General features: G+C 61.1%; 1 protein-coding gene across 6 annotated transcripts in view; it reads right to left on the bottom strand.

The window, feature by feature from the left end:
* SH3TC1 (SH3 domain and tetratricopeptide repeats 1) overlaps positions 1-16493 on the bottom strand; it is a 49741-nt gene that overhangs the window by 3710 nt on the left and 29538 nt on the right. For 4 of the 6 annotated variants that reach the window (XM_060148776.1, XM_060148774.1, XM_060148777.1 and 1 more), the window contains 10 exons: positions 16185-16380; positions 12836-12969; positions 11152-11190; positions 9407-9522; positions 7615-9163; positions 4871-5051; positions 3611-3761; positions 2257-2379; positions 1427-1577; positions 360-556 (listed from right to left, as the gene is read on the bottom strand). In XM_060148776.1, coding sequence (XP_060004759.1) covers positions 360-556; positions 1427-1577; positions 2257-2379; positions 3611-3761; positions 4871-5051; positions 7615-9163; positions 9407-9522; positions 11152-11190; positions 12836-12969; positions 16185-16380 — 2837 coding nt within the window. Of the gene's footprint in view, positions 1-359; positions 557-1426; positions 1578-2256; positions 2380-2446; positions 3762-4870; positions 5052-7614; positions 9300-9365; positions 9523-11151; positions 11191-12835; positions 12970-16184; positions 16381-16493 lie in introns of those variants that run through there. The other 2 variants (XM_060148779.1, XM_060148778.1) reach the window with 2 other exon arrangements.

Here is a 16493-nt window from a genome sequence, read left to right as displayed (position 1 = left end):
CTGCCCCTGCCCCAGGAATGTCTTTAGCCCCCTCCCCCATTATTTTGTGGCTAATTCCTGCTTGACTCTCGAGACTCAGCTTTGCTCAGCTCCTCCGGGAGCCCCCCGCCGCCACTACGCACCATTTTGTCCTTTACCAATGGCTGCATCATCTGTTCACACGTCAGCCTCCTGCCTGACCCTGAGCTCTAGAGCGCAGGGCCTGACCCGCAGGGGGACTCGGAGAGTGTCCGCTGGCCTTGCCTCTCCTCACAGGAAGCCCAGAGCTCTGGGGAGACCGCTGGGACCCAGGCCTCCCCGGTGTGCGTGCACGACGGCCGCCTCACCCCAGCGTCCCAGCCCTGCCTGCACCCGCCCACCTTGAGGTCATAGAAGATGATGTCTCCGAGCACCAGATACACCTTCACGTAGTACAGGGTCTCCTCGTCAAATTCCAGTGGCGAGGTGCAGAGCGAGAGTGCCTTGAGGTAGAAGTGCTCGGCCAGCTCCCCGTGGCCCAGCTGCTGGTGCAGGGCGGCCAGCCGATGGTAGGCCACCCGCTCGTTCAGCCGGTCCCCTGGGGATGCAGGGAGGGGTCACGAGTGAGGACACGGCTGCTCAGGGTGGCGGGGCACAGGTCAGCCAGGAGCGCCCGGCCGTCACCGTCTCCGAGCTCCAGCCGGCCCCTTCCTGGCCCCAGACTCACTTTCCCATCTGTAAAGGGGACCTGATAAGGCCCGCTCCCCTCTTCCTCGGGGATGCGGCAGAGTCATGGATCACGCTGCCCTGGCTCTGGGCCTGCACGGACCCTCCTGGACGGGGGGCTTTGGTGACTGTTTTGACTGGAGAACCCAAAGTCCTGCGGTCTGTGCCCCTGCAGGTGCCAGGGCTCTGGTCAACCTGCAAACACGACCTTTGGCCTCCCGCTGTACAGTCAGCGGCCCCTACGCCGTCCTCGGGGAGTCACCACACGAGGCTGTCTCCAAGACCCTCCCCCTTCCAGGGCTCCCTGCTGAGCACCTACTGTGTGCCCAGCCCTCCTGGGCTCCCTGTCTCGGGGAAGACATGAGGCACAGAGGGATGCCAGGCCTTGAGGGACCGGGCTCTGGAAAGGGGACTGGGATTTGGCCAGCCAGCAGGGGCTGGTGGCGGCGAGTGGGGAAGGGACAGCGGGAGGGGACAGCAGGCAGAAAGGCACGGGGTGGGCCCGCCTGGCGCCTTGGCCAGCCTCGTGGTCAGCAAGGTGGGGGGCGGCGGGGGAGCCGCAGAGCTGGCGTTGCCCGTCCAGCCTGCGGCGCTTCCTGAGACCCCGGGCCGGCGGACGGGGCGGGTGCGCTGCTGCCCGTCTCAGCAGCCTGGCCCGCAGGAGAGGCGCCTGCGGCCCGGGAGACGCGCGGCCGCGCTCAGACCTCAGAGGTGGAGGCCCTGGGCCCGGGGTGCGGCTTACCGAGGGTGACGCTGAGGGCCAGGGCCGTGTGGGCGAACTCCAGGCCCTCCTGCGGCGCCTCCGTCTCGGCCAGCAGCGCTGCCAGCTTGTTGCAGAGACGCAGCTCGGCCTCCTGGCTCCCCGTGTTCACGGCCAGGGGCAGCGCCCGGTCCTGCGAGCACAGGCGGGCGGGTCAGGCCTCCGCCCACAGCAGCCAGCCAGGCCCGGTACCCTCCTCAGAACCCCCACTAACCCACTGGAGCTTTACACAGCTCTGCCCCCCCAGGAAAGGCCAGCTCAGAGTGGTGTGACACCCCCAGCGTCACTGGGCCACGAGTAAGCTGGGTGTGAGCCTAGCCCATCGAGCTACACCACACACACTCAGGCCAGCCCTGACCCTCCTGGGTGGTGGGCGCCTGACCAGGAAGGTCCAACACCCCTCTAGGCTCTAAATACGCCGCGTTTATCTGTCCCCTGGGGCTGAGCCACACGCACGAGCTGGGCAGACGGACGGGGAGGAGCTGCCCTCCCTGGCAGGCACGTGCAGACCTGGCCCTGGTCCGGGTCCTCCCCTGATGTGCTGTGTGTCCTTAGGCACACCCCTGTGCCTCTCTGAGCCTGTTTCTTCATCTGTAAAACGGGGACAGTCCTCGCCTCCCAGGGGTGTTTGGATCACGGGGATGGATGTCCTACGATGGTCCTTCTTTGCTCTGTCCCTCCCAGGCTGGGGATGGGTCCCAAGATCATCCCTGACCAAACCACCGGGAAACTAAACATGTGCGTGGGGGATGCTGCCTCCAGGAGGGATGCCCCCTGAGGCCCACCCGCCTGGACCCACAGCCGCCGCTCACCCGGTAGAAGGACACGGCTTTCTCCCGCTCCCAGGTCCCGTTGAAGAAGATGTCTCCAGCCGCCTCAAAGAGCTGCAGCCCCAGCTTGGGGTCCCCTGTGTACAGGGCCGCGTTCTGTGCCACCTGTGGGGATGCAGAAACTCTCATGGTTCCCCCAGTGACCCGGCAGGGCGAGGCGGCAGGGCCCGCTGGGGGAAGCTCACAGCCACCTGCCGGCCGCCCGGGACCCTCTATCACACCGACACGGAGTGAGGGTTCTTTCCTCTCATACACCTCAGTCCCTGTGCATGTGGGGCCCTTGTCACCTGCTGGCATGAGGGCAAATCATCTAAGCCCTGTGTCCCAGGAGGAGGCCTTTCCGGCTGAGGCCCCAGGAGCCGGCACGTGTGGGCTGGGGAGGCGCTCGGGACGGAGCTCAGAGTCAGCCTCCGAATCCCGCCGGCCAGGCCCAGCCCACAGCATCCTCTGCGCGGCTTCACCTGGGGCTCCCAAATCCTGGCTCCTTGGGGCCCCCTATCTTCCCTCCCGAGCACTTAGAGACACCCGACCGCACGTCCACTTGTCTCTCCCTCCAGAGGACTGAGGCTGTCGCTCCTCTGCCGCGTCCAGGGCTTTGCACGTGCCTGGCGCGTAGTAGGTGCTCAGGAAAAAACGCCGAGTGACTGAGGGGACCAGCCCTGGTCCGCAGTCCAGCCACACCCAGCGGCTCGCAGCCCTGACCTTGCTGCACTCCCGGGCACCGCTGGGCCTTTGCACCTATGAGTCCTGGTGCAGGAATACCCCACATGCCTACCACCGCCCTACAATTCCAACAGCCTCCGTGACCCCAGGCTGACCGAGCGCACCCCCCGCTCCTTTCTGTGCCGCAGCCCTGGCCCCAGGCAGCGTTCCCTGTAGAGGAGGCTGTACCCTCCACCGGCCGCCAGCTACTGATCTGGTTCGTCAGCCCCGGCCTGGCCCAGGGGAGGGACACAGCAGGTGCCCAAAAGGAAAAAACCCACAAGGCTCTTGAGTCTCTCAATTTGTCACAAATCACGTCATGTTTGAGAAACTGTCAAAAAACGGAGCTTCTGTGATAAATGTGTTTTTTAAGGAGAAATGCCGTGCGCTGCTGAAGCAAGTTCTGTGTGTCAGCTGAGCGGGCACGACATTTGCACATTTATCGAGCACTTGCTGTGTACCAACACAGCCGGGGGCATTGTCCCCAGAGCCTCTGTCCCCAGAGCTCAGTTGGTCATGGAAGATGCTGGAGGTCTGGGGCGGCGGGAGACGGCGCGGGCACCTGGCACGCGGCGGCTTAGGGGTGAGTGGGCGGGTGGGTGAGTGACCGCGCGCACGCCCGGAGCCCTCGCACCTGGATGTAGACATCCACCAGCTCGTTCTGCTGGAGGATGTAGTAGATCTTCCCCGCCTGCAGCCAGGCGTGCGCCTCCTTGTCCTTCTTCTGCAGGTCGATGAATATCCCCAGACTGCGCTTGGTGTAGTCCAGCGCGGATTTGTAGGCCCTGGAATTAGACGTGGGCGGTCAGGACGGGTCTCCCAGGCCAGCCGCCCGTGTGGATTGGACGGGGCTCTCCCCGGGGCCGTCTGGTGACCGTGGACCTGAAACGTCAGGAGCAGGAAAAGAGCCTGCCCTTCCCAGGCTGTTGGGAGATCCGGGATGAACGTACAGCAACTCGTCCAGCAAAGACGAAGGAGGCCCTTGGGACGGAAGCAGGCACCGCAAGGCAGGAGGAGCGCACCGTTCGTCTGCCTCACTTCCCCAAACACAGGCCCGTGTCACTTCCAGACGCAGCAGGGATTGTGGCCACTGGGCAGAAATTTAGAGATCGTCCAGGCTACTGGCTATCACACCAAGGGAAAATCGGAACCACCCAGGGGGGCTGTTCAGACACAGATCGCCGGGCTCTGCTCCCAGAGCTGCTGACTCAGGAAGTCTGGAGTGGGGCCTGGGAATGTGCATTTCCAGCCAGCGCCCCGGCAAGGTGGAGGCTGCTGATGCAGGGTCCCCACTTTGTGGAGCATCGATCTAGGTCGCTGGCCCATGGGCCCTGCTGTGAAACTGAGGCCCGAGGATGAGAGGCGGAGGCCAGGACGGGCACACCTGAGTCCCGGGGAACCTGGCTCCTTCCCCGCCCTCGGGGAGCCCCCACGCTGCCGGGGGTGTTGGGAGACTCTGCAGGCTGTGTGGTCCAGCCATGTGTCACCCACCCCCGGTCAGGATGCTCTGGGTGGGCTTCTTCATATGTGGTTCTGAAATCCTGTCCCAGGGAAGCAGGTGGGACAGTCGGCTGTCTCCAGTGGATGAGAATCCTCTGGGCACACGTGGCTGCTGTCCTCACATCTGAGGGGACAGGCGAGGACCAGACTACCTCACCCAGAGCTGGGCCAGCGAGAAAAGACCCAGGGCAGAGCGGGGTCAGCTTCCAGAAGCCACCACGGCAGGAAGAAAGGTCCAGAAACACATGCTCTGCCTCCCTTGGGGATGAGACCAGGCCTGCTGGCCCAGAGCCCGTCTGACCCTAAGGGATGAAATGGCCCTTGAGGAGGGGCTGTCCTAGGATGGTGGTCCAGCATCCTCACCACCCTGCCCGCCCCCAGGGCCAGCCCTCACCTCTCGGTGCCCAGGGACAGGTAGAGCTGGCTGATGGCCTCCAGGAGCTGCCCCTCCAGCACCTTGTCGGCCACCCTGCGGGCCAGCGAAAGCTGGAACTCGTGGTAGACGACACACTGGGCCTCACTGGGCATGACTGTGCTGTAGAAGTGACACAGCCGCTGGACGGCGTGCAGCTGGCCTGGGCGGGAGACAAAGGAAAAGGCTCCCATCATGCATCACAGCAACGTTTGCAGGGTCAAAGTCCCCTGCTGGGTGCCCGCCTCTGTGCGCTGGGGTCATTGCACATGCAGACAGGCTGAGCGTCCTGCTCAAGGTCACACAGCCGGCGAACATCTCGAGACAGGGCCAGGCCAGGCATGTCACAGGGGCTCCAGGGACAGCACCGACCACTTTTATAACCCTCAGGCTGGGCCGTCCTGGCCGGGCTCTCCCACCGCGCCAGGGTGCTGTTTCTGCTTCACAGAGCTCCTCCCAGCCCAACAGGGGCTGCCCTCACACCGAGCGGACAAGGCAGCGATCACCGGCACCCCCTGTGGCAGAAGGGCAAGCTGAGTTCAAAGCCGGGGCACACGGCATGCGGGGCAGAAGGGATTCAAATCCAGCTCCGCTATTCCAGAGCCGATCCTCCTTCATGAAGCCGGGCTCCAAGCCCTCAGCCGTACTTGCCTCTCCTAAAACCAGAGGGTTGGGAACCATTGGGAGCTTCCACTCTTAAAAATAACCCGGGGATGAACAAGCCACGAGAAGACGTGAACGACACGGCGAACCAACCAGACCTAAGAGACCACAGAACGTGCCCCCAGCAACAGCAGAACACGTGTTCTTCACGTGCCCACGAACATTCTCCAGGACGGACCAGAGGCTGGATCACAGAACTATTCTCTGTAAACGTAAAAGGACTGAAATCATGCGAAGCGTGTTCTCCAGGTGCAACGGAATGAAATCAGGAATCAGTAACAGAAGGAAGTTTGGGAAATTCACAGACCTGTACACATGGGCAGCATATTCCTCAGTCACCAGTGGGTCAAGGAAGGAAACTAAAAGATATTGGAGATGAGTGAGCATAAAAGCACAATGTACCACAATTTAGGGGATGCGGAGAAAGCAGTGCTTAGAGGAACTTTATTACTGTAAATGCCTGTGTCAAACAAAGAATAAAAAATTCAAATCAAAACCCTAAACTCCCCCCTTAAGAAACTAGAAAAAGAAAAGTTAATTAGACCCAAAGCAAGCAAAAGGAAGGAAAAATAAAAGTTCAAGCGGAAATGATAAAATGATAGAGAATAGAAAGATGGAGAAAATCAATGAAACCCAGGGATGGTTCTTTGAAAAGATTAACAAAATTGACAAATCTTTAGCTGGACTGACCGAGAAAAAAAAGAAAGAAGATGAAAATCACTAAAACCAGGAGTGAAAAAGGGGACATTACTTCCGATCTCACGGAAATAAAGGGCATGCTATGAACAGCTGTATGCCAACAAATTAGGTAACCAAGATGGAACGGACAAATCCTAGGAAGACACAAACTACTGAAAGGGGCTAAAAAAGGAAGAAGACCACGCACGGAGCGACCCTGGGGTGTCACCCTAGCCCTTAGTCTCCTCGCTGTTCAATACAGGGGAGGAGCAAACAACATGACCCTCTGGGTCCCCCAGCTCTGCATTCCCAAGTCTGAATCCCCCAGGGCCCGGGTTTGGGGAGGTGGGTCAAAGGAGGTTTCTGACAGGCACACGGGGGAGCCACGTTCCACTGCCGAGCACCACCAGGACCTGCCTGAGGGCACGGGGAGGGTCAGGGACCCAGCTCTTGGTTCCTTCTGGAGGTCCAGAGGGACCCCTTCCAGCCTCAGTGAGTGCTCTACATCCCTCAGTAGCTCCCCAGCGCTCTCAGGAAAAACACCAAACCACAGCCTGGGCTCCTGGGCTCCTGGGCCCCTGCCTAGCTTCCCACCTGAGGTTCTCACCACACCCCCACCTGACCCTCTCACTCCAAACTCTGCACCTCCCTGCGCGGCCCAGCTCACTCACCCCAGGGCCTTTGCACTGGCTGCTCCTTCTGCCAGACCCCCCTCCCGTGCTTGGCTAAAGCCTCTTCCTCCCTCAAGTCCCAGACTGATCAGACCTTCCCGAACTACGAGCTGAGGCCTGGGCCCCATGTTTAAGCTGAGCTCCTGCTTTTGTCCTCTTGTGACCCAGGCATCTGTTTCCCACGCTTGGCCGCCAGCCCCCAGTGAGGACCGCTCGGGTCCCTTTGCAGGTGGAGCCCCGCACAGAGCCTGGAGTATTCATCCAAGTAGCTGTTGGATGAAGCAACTGTCCTGCACCCTCTGTGCAGGGGAGACGCCAGGGCTGCTGGGAGATGCCAGCACCAGCTAAAGCACCCAGCATTCAAGGCCCAGGGGGCTCCTCGGCACGGCTGCCCCCGCCTGGCCTGGGCTACATCCAGGGTCACCACCGCCCATTTGCCGGAGATGGCCAGGATTCCCGGCCTCGGGACTTTCAATGTACAAAGCAGGACGGTCCCAGGCAAACCGGGATGAGGCGTTTGCCCTGGTGACATCTGGCCCGGCGTGGGACACCCTCAAGGCGTCTGCAAACGTCTGCTGGTTTCCAGCACTCGGCATTGTCAGTGCAAAAACAACCGCTCGCCTCTGAATCGCAAACCCCAGGTGTGTTCTGAACAGAGGTGGAAAGAAAACGTGTTTTCTTTCTTTCCAGGAAGCCAGTGTGGCCCACACTTACTCTCCAAATGGTCCGTCTCCACGGCGACCAGAAAGGCCCACTCGTAGTAGCACTTGCCCTGCCGGGTGAGGGCCCTGCGGGTGCACAGGTGACCCAGCCGCAGGAGCACCTGGGTGAAGTCTGGGCCCCACTCTCCGCTGGGCAGCCGCGAGAAGAGCTTCACGGCCTCCAGGAAGTAGTGCTGGGCCAGCCTGCCGGCGCCGGTCTGCAGACACAGGGTCCCGAAGTTGGCCAGGACCACCGCCTTGTTCCGCTGGCGACCCAGGCGCCTGGCGACCCTCAGGGCGCGGTAGTAGCCCTCGGCCGCCTGCTGAGTCCTGCCCATCCTCTTCAGGGCGATAGCCGCCATGTTGGCGATCACGCCCTCCTGGTCCAGGGCGGCCACCGCCGCCTCCAGGACGGACTCCAAGATGTCCAGGGCTGCCGGGATCTGCCTGTGAAGCACGTGCAACCAGGCGAGGGCCACCAGGCGGTCCACGACCGTGCGGCCGCCAATCTGGGCGTCCGTCTCCGCGGCCCACGTCATGAAGGCGATGGCCCTGCCCTGTCGCCCGTGCTGGCTGTGCAGCCGGGCCAGGCTGGCGTAGATGGGGCCGCGCAGCGCCCGCCCCGTGCCCGAGGCCGGGGAGGCCAGGGCCTGCAGGAGGTAGGGGGCGAGCTGGGCGGGGAGGCGGGGGAGCTGGGGGCTGCCCCGCAGGACCAGGGCCGCGCTCCGGAGCGCGCTGTCCAGCGAGCCCCGCGCCCGCCGCGAGGCCACCTTGACGCAGCTCAGCGCCAGGTGCGGGAGGCACTTGCGGCTGTAGACGTCTGCCAGCAGCAGGTAGCAGTCGACGGGCCACGAGGCGCCCGGAGCCCCCGAGGCCCCGTGCAGCTGCAGCAGCCTCTCCAGGAAGGGCAGGGCCTCCTCGGGCCGCTTGCCGCGGGCGTGGTGCTCGGCCAGCAGGAAGCAGGCCCGGGCCTCGGCCTGCGGGCTGCGGGCGCCGATAGCCCTCCGCAGGCCCAGCTGCAGGAGCCCCGACTCGGCCTCGGAGCCGCCGACGTGGCCGGGCGTCCCCAGGAGCAGGGCCAAGGCCTTGGGCACCACCTGCGCGCACTTCTCCCTGTTCTTCTGCCGCAGGTGGACGGCGGCCAGGCTGGTGTACACGGCCGCCACCAGGACGAGGTCCCCGAAGCGGCCCCCCAGCGCCCCCAGGGCTTCCTCGAAGTACACGCGGGCCTGGGACAGCTTCAGCCGCCGGACGCACAGCCGCCCCAGCAGGAAGCAGAGCCTGGCCAGGGCCATGGGCAGCCCGGCCTTCTTGGCCACACCCCGGGCCTCAGCCAGAAGCCGGGCCAGCTCCTCATCGTCGGTGAAGCCGCCAAACACGCCACTCAGCCCGGGCGGGGAGAGGTCGTACAGGCCCTGGAGGCCGGCCTCGAAGCCGGGCTTGTCCAGGAACTGCAGCAGGGAGCCCAGGGCCTCTGGGTCAGCCCGGGCATCCCTGGCGTCCAGGCGGAAGGAGGGGTCCTTAGTGTCCGGCGAGCTCGCGCCACCGGATGCCCCGTGGACACCCGGGGACGTTGGCTCCTTGGGGCAGCCCCGGCAGGACTTGGTGTCCGGCGAGCTCGCGCCACCGGACGCCCCGTGGACGCCCGGGGACGTTGGCTCCTTGGGGCAGCCCCGGCAGGACTTGGTGTCCGGCGAGCTCGCGCCACCGGACGCCCCGTGGACGCCCGGGGACGTTGGCTCCTTGGGGCAGCCCCGGCAGGACTTGGCGTCTGGCGAGCCCGCACCACTGGACGCCCCATGGACGCCCGGGGACGTTGGCTCCTTGGGGCAGCCCCGGCAGGACTTGCATCGTTCTAGGACATTCTTCACCTTCTGCAGGGTCTCACGTGGCTCTGGGTGCAGGCAAGGCGGGGGCATCTCTGCAAGTGACCAGAATGCCCACGTGAGTTAGAGTGTGACCTGAGTCCAGGCTGGGCCAGGGGGCGTCCCTCCCCGAGCCGCAGGGTCCCTGTCACCTCTCCCACGGGGCTGCCCTGAGCGCCTGAGATTTCTGCGGATTGTGGAGCGCAGAGCTGGGCGCAGTGCGGGGCCGCAGTAGGAGCGACTGCTGGGGGGACACAGAGCAGGTTGGCCAAGCTTTTATCGAGGGATGCTCCTCGCCTCTGCCCTTCCCTCTCAGCCAGGTGAGGAGCCCCCGTGAAACCAATCAGTAGCCAATCAGCCCTGCTGGCCAGCGTGAGCTCAAAAGCACCCACAGAACCAACAGTGGCCTGTGTGCCCATCTGCCCGGCTCTAGCGTGGGGGTCATTATGACAGGAAACACCGGGAATGGCTCCCAGGGCCCGGGGCTCCCCCTTCATCTTGGCTGGTTTGGGAATCTGAGGCTCACGGGCACTAAAGGGGTAAAGAGGAGTGCCAGAGAGCCTGGGGACAAGGAGGTGCCCACAGCTGCCCGCCAAGGGACTGTTGGCCTTGGATGGACTCAGCACCCGGAGGCATGTCCAGCCTCGAGGAGCAAACACGCTACATTTCCTGTTGCAAAAACATGGGCTTTGAAGGGGAATTTGTTTGGAAGGAAAGAACCAGGATCTAAAGACTCTTCTGTTTCGAGTTCACTTGTAGAAAAATATGTTCAGAACTGTCTGTTAGTCTGTAAAGCCTAAGAATTTAAAACATTAAGTACGGTTGAGCGGCAAATGTGCGACGTGACCATGTACTCGATTAGCTAAGAAACGCCTGCATCCAGTGGCGGCAAGTGGGCTCCCCAGGGCATCTTCCCACGTTATCCTGGTTATCCTGTCCCCGACAGCGGAGATCCTCCCCGAAGAGAAGCCTGCAGAGGGTCTGGGGAGGAGGGGGGGCCCTGGCATCGCCCTGGGGCCCCGGGGGCTGGCTTCCGGGCCTCTTCAACCACACCCCACAGTGGTCCGTCCGTGTTTGTGCTTAGATGGTGCCCATCCCCAGGGAATCTCAGAGGGTCCTTGGCACCTGTGTCCCCAGGCTCTCCCTGCCTCCGACCCCCTACTGTGGGGAGGGGGAGTGTGGAGGGAGAAGGAGGGGGTCTCCCCGAACCAGCCCCCCACAGGAAAGAGCAGATCCTCAAGGGACTTTTCCAACGTAAGCCTCCAAATTCAGCAAGCTCCACACCCCCTTCACCCCTCCAAGCAGGGCGCGGGGCAAACTTCAGCTGCTCTAGGTTACCTGAAAGGAGCCCAGAACGAGGCATGAGCTCAGACAATGGCGGGGACGGTCCGTCTTTGCTGGGGACAGTGCAGGGGGACCCGGCATGGGCTTGGCCATGGAGAGGTCACCCTCCCTACACAGGCACAGTGCAGGGGGGCTGGCATGTTTGTTGGGGACCTGCTGCGGCAGTGGAGGGGAGCCTCGCCTCCACCTCACCCGACGCCCCCCCTCCAGCCCTCCCCCACGGAGGAGTAAGGTCCATGGCCAGCACCCATCCAAGCCCAGCTCTGCCCCCTCTGTCTGGCATCACCCCACGGCCCAGCCCCGTGACCGGAGGGACCCCAGGCCATGTGGGAAGAACGTACCATGTTCTTCCTGTTGCTGCATCTCAGCTTCTTCTGTGTCTGAAAAGGGAGAGAAGGAAAGCATCACCGTCTGGCCAGCACCCTGTGTGTCCAGGGCCAAGTCAGGGCGGGGCGGGGGGGGCGCACCAGAATTGTAACGTCCCTGACACCAGCTCCCTGAGGGGAAACGGACTGGGCCGGGGGTGGTGGGGCACTGGCCGAGGAGCCATATCTTCCAGGACGTGTCCCCGCCCTAGGCCTCCCCTGCAGGACTCCATCCTCCCTGAGAGGCCGCTGACTTCTGTAGCTCCCGCTCTGGGAACAGGGGACGCGCTCCCCACTGATCCCGTCAGCTCTCCCAGGGGCAGGGCGGCAGATCTGGGATTGAACCCCCTCCCCTCCCACTGCCAGCGCTCCCCTGTGCCTCAGTTCCCACCTCCTGGAAATGGGCTGGCACTAATTGCCCACGGCGTTGCCACAGAGACCAAAGGGGAAAAAGAGCTGTAAAGCCACACGGGAAGTGTGACGTGCTGCCAACTACAGAGCACCCGGCAGAGAGGATCCCACAACACCCCGCAAACGAGGGTCCCAGTGCGGCCTCCGCAGAAAGAGAAGAAATCCTGTGTCAGGCTGGCTTAAGCCTGATATGCCAGGGCCACATTTAAGTACGCCTGTTTAGGAAGAAAAACTGATTCGTGGGATCTCGAAAGTTTAAATCTAATATTGGCAGGAAAAGCCTTATAACACGTGTCAGCAAGCAGGCAGAAAAGATGTGTGTGTACATATGTGTGGGTGTGTGTACATAGGTACACGCATGTGTACATGTGTGTGTATGTATTCACTTGAGTGTGTGCATATGTATATGTACATGGTGGATATGTGGGTGTACGTGTATGGCTCTGAGTGTGTCTGTATGTATTCATCTGAGTGTGTGTGCATGTGTGTACATATATCTGTGTGGGTGTGTACACACGCGAGCATTTATCTCCATCCAGAGGGGTGAAGGAATGAGCTGTAACGTTACGTCCCCACGACCCGTGGGAGCTGGGGGTAAGTTTGCTCCAGCACCGTCCCCTCTGCTGCATTTCCTTTCGCCGTGGCTGCTGACACGCTTCCTTCATCTACGATTTGCACTGCAGCCCAGGGCCCGCACGCTGGCCCTGCCCCAGTGCAGCAGGGGGCCTTAGGCGGGCACCTGGAGTTAGCGGAGGAAAGGCTTCGCTGAGGCCCATCCTCGGGCAGCTGGGAGGCTCGGGCCCGCTTTCCTGCATCTCCCGGCCCCTTACCCTGGCTCCTCTGTGTCTGGCCCGGCATGTCCCCACCTACCGGGAGGGCAGTGACAGCAACTGGCTGGTCACCTTTAAGAGCCCAGGGTCTGGCATTCATTACAGTGGCGTGACGGAGGAAGCAGAACATTCCCGAAGGGAAGCGGGGTGGGTGCCGCTGTGAACAGTGGCTGAAGCAGGTCCATCCAAAGCTCTGCTGAATGGACAGTCCAAACTCACAGAGCCCGGTGCCGACCGCATAGGGCTGATGGGGTCTCAGCCACGGGACAGCTCTGCACCCTTCGTGGTCTTTCCAGAAGTCTGCCCCGAGAAAACTGTCCTAAATCATGGGCTGTAGGGTGTAACCAGCGGCGGGTCCTGAGAGGGGCCCGCAGTCATCCCGAGGGGGGTGGGAAGAGCGCCTACCCAAGCACACCTACCCAAGCTGTACACAGTGCAGACGTCCGTGCTGGACATCCTCCTGAGTAGCTGCCTGGCATCCTCCTCGGAAAAGCGTCCTTCGCTGCTGAAGAAAGACCTTTCCTCTTCATTGAGAAAAATCACATTTTCCAAGCTGGAAAAAATAAAGTGCATTTAGATTGCACGTTTCCAAGATTTCACACAAAGACCCTTTTCCACTCCCTCACTTGACAGATGGTCCCTGCATACCTATCCTGTGCCCAGCGGTGAAGACACCAAGATAAAAACAAAATAGATCCTGCCCTTAAGGTTGCTTTGTCTGGCCAGAGGCAGACGCCCAGGAGTGGGAAATGCCATGACAGATGCAGCTGGTCACAGCATCCTGGGAAGGTGAGCTCCTGGGCAGCCTTCAAAGCCCCACCTTAAATGCCCCTTCCCCTGCAAGGCCGGCCATGACAGCTGCAAGCAGACTCAATTCCTCCACACTGTAAGCTCCACACAGAGCCTCACACAACACGAGCTCAGGGCACGTGTGTGCTCCAAAAACTCAGGGAGAGGAAAACAGGAAGGAGACAGGGAGGGGGAGGCAACTTCTGCTTACAGGGCTAAATTACCAGCAAAATATGAAACTTTCACACGTACTTCGGAACTTAGAGGGAGCTCTTTTGAGAAGTTAAAGAAAACCTTAGGGTAGATTGCAGGACATTCGATAAAATAGGCCTGTATTCCTCAAAAGTGTCGGTGTCCTAAAGGACAAAGAGAACAGGGAACTGTCTCAGATCAAGGAAATGAGACTAAAGAGACAGACAGGTGCTCACATGGGGTCTGGAATTTTCTTTGGCTATAGAGGGAATTACCGGAAAATTTGGTAAAATCTAAGGTCTGCAGATAACAGGATTCTATCAATGTTAACTTCCTGGTTTTGACAGTTGTGCTGTGGTCATGCAAATGATGTCCTGATTTCTGGAAACACATATCGCATTATTTAGGGGTAAAGGGACATTGTGTTTGCAACTGACTCCCATAGGAAAAAAAAAAAAAAGAGGAGAAAGTAAACGTCATAACATGTCAACATTTGGGCAACCTGGGTGAAGGACATCCAGGAATTTTATGCCCTCTTTGTATCTTTTCCCTAAGTCTGAAATTATGTCAAAATAAAGTTAAAAGAAATGAATAGCTACCAGAATGCTCATTAAACAGAAGATAAAAGACTCAGATCTGGGATAGGAAAGATGTTCCGTAAACATCTGTTGAGTGAATGAGGGAAGCTGTTAGGGCTTCTCCAGCTGTAAACGGGACCAACGGCACTGGGCCCCGTCACGCTTCTGGGTTAAGGGAGGGCAAAACAGACTGGCTCATTCCCACAGCAATTGCAGCTCAGCCCGTTAGCAAGCTCAGGACAGGTTTAAGTCACATGGAGCCCAGACATCTGTTAAGCCGTTGTGGTCTCCCCAGAGATGATGACCAAGGGTGCCCAAGGAGTGTTCCACAGAACAACAGCTAATAGTGTTATCTGGGGCTTCCCTGGTGGCGCAGTGGTTGAGAGTCCGCCTGCCGATGCAGGGGACACGGGTTCCTGCCCCAGTCTGGGAGGATCCCACGTGCCGCGGAGCGGCTGGGCCCGTGAGCCATGGCCGCTGAGCCCGCGCGTCCGGAGCCTGTGCTCCGCAACGGGAGAGGCCACAACAGTGAGAGGCCCGCGTACCGCCAAAAAAAAAAAAGTAGTGTTGTCTGGAGGTCAAGTGTGAAGAACGCATTTCAACAGGAGAAAGAAAAGTTTCAGACTCTGGGTGCCTTCCTCGTGCTGGGAATCCCCGTGGACCACCAGCCAGGGCGTGTGGGAAGCACATCCTCACTGATGAAGTTTGAGATGGAGCCCTGGGGGGAACACACTTTGGGAAACTTGGGTCTAGCTGCTGCTCTGGGCATCCGAGCCCAGCCCAGCTTCAAACAGTTTCTGATGAACAGGAGGCCATGGAGCAGACAGACACTTGAATGAGGAAACAGAGTGACTGGTGGGACAAGTCGTGAAGCCAGAGTGGCCTCTGAGACTTGGTTTGGGAGGCGTTGGTCTGTCTCAGGTGCCAAGAATGAGACGGTGTGTACGTCAGGGCTAGCGGGGCGCCGAGGACGAGCATCTCACAGTGCGTCCGAGGGGCAGACGCTGACCCAGTGAAGGGTCCTTTCTCTACACTGACCCCTGGGCCGAGGTCTTAACGACAAAAGGCCAAGAGCACAGCTGTGCCGGCTGACCACTCTCTCAAGACCCCCCTGCTGCTGCCCAGGGCCAGGCAGTGGGGACTTGGAGGTGAGCAGACAGTCCTGGCTCAGAATCCCCTGGATGGGGGTGGGGAGGTCACACGGGGAGTAGAGCACAGCCAGGGAGGGTGCGCCCAGGGATGAGCCATTGGAGGTGAGACTGGGGGCCATGGAGAGCCCCCAGGAAAACGGGATGGTCGGGGTGGAGGGGGCATCTCACGTAGAGGGAGGCGCATAACCCAGAATCGTTCTAGAAGGGGTGAGCCAACCCGCACGCTGGCCTCAGGGTGACGCAATGGTGAGTGGTGGCCTTGAAACTGGGGGTGACCAGGGCCTGGGTTGCAAGAGGCCTTGAAAGACAGGCCCAAAGCTTCGAAGGGCTTTATGAAGGGGAATGGCAGGTGTACTGGCTTGAATAACGTCCCCCCCAAACCCATGTTCCCCTGGACCCTCAGAAGGTAACCTTATTTGGAAATAATAGGGTCTTTTCAAACGTGACCAAGTCAAGGATCCTGGTACGAGGAGATGATCCTGGTTATCCGGATGGTCCCTAAATCCAAGGACTGGTGCCCTTACAAGAGGCAGACGAGAGGACACAGATGGAGGAAGCCACGTGAAGACAGAGGCAGGGGTTGGGGTGATGCGGCCACGAGCACCGCCTGAAGCCACAGGAGCTGGAAGAGGCGGGAAGTCCCCTCCCGTGGAGCCCCCAGAGGGAGCTCGCCCTGGCCACACCGTGATTTGGACGTCTGGCCTCCAGTCTGTTGTTTTAAGCCCCCAGTCTGTGATGCTGTCCCCGCAGCCCCAGGACACCCGTGCACGTGGACACCTTTGTATTTCAGGGACCAACCCTGGCAGCACTTGGAGGAAGGGCGGGAGGGGTCCAGACAGGAAGCTGAAGCCATGCCCTGGGGACAGTGGGGTGGCCCTGGGCTAGGCCCAGCCCTGGGGACGGAGGTGGGAGTGACGACCAGGAAGAGGGGCTAGGGAGGGGCAGGAGGTGCCGTCCAGGACACTGCGGGTCTGTCACCTGGGAAGCAGGTGGACGGGGTAGGCTTCCCACAGGGGCGGGGGGTGGAGTCAGAAGGGGGCGAGGCCTCAGCCACTCACTCAGACGCTTGGCCCTGCGCACTGATGAGGCTCGTCTGCACAAAGGCGACCTGGCCGGAGGCCGCGTGCCGGCCCAGGCACCAGGGCAGGCCGGGCACCTGGGCGCCCAGGATCTCGATGTGGTCACCGCTTCGGAAGGTCATCTCTTCGGGCCCTGAGCCCTGGCAGTCCGCCACAGCCGAGGCCAGGCCCACAGCTGCAGGAAGGAGGCCACACGGTCAGTGCTGGGGGGGATAGGGACGGGTGGCCCTCGGCCACAGGGGTGGTGTCCCGGCCAGGGAACATGCCGTCCTGCTGAGGAGCTGATTC

Source organism: Lagenorhynchus albirostris, chromosome 4 (assembly GCF_949774975.1).
Source record: "Lagenorhynchus albirostris chromosome 4, mLagAlb1.1, whole genome shotgun sequence".
Classification (NCBI taxonomy): domain Eukaryota; kingdom Metazoa; phylum Chordata; class Mammalia; order Artiodactyla; family Delphinidae; genus Lagenorhynchus; species Lagenorhynchus albirostris.
Note: the sequence above shows the minus strand (reverse complement) of the source record. Positions and strands in the feature narration are given on the sequence as shown.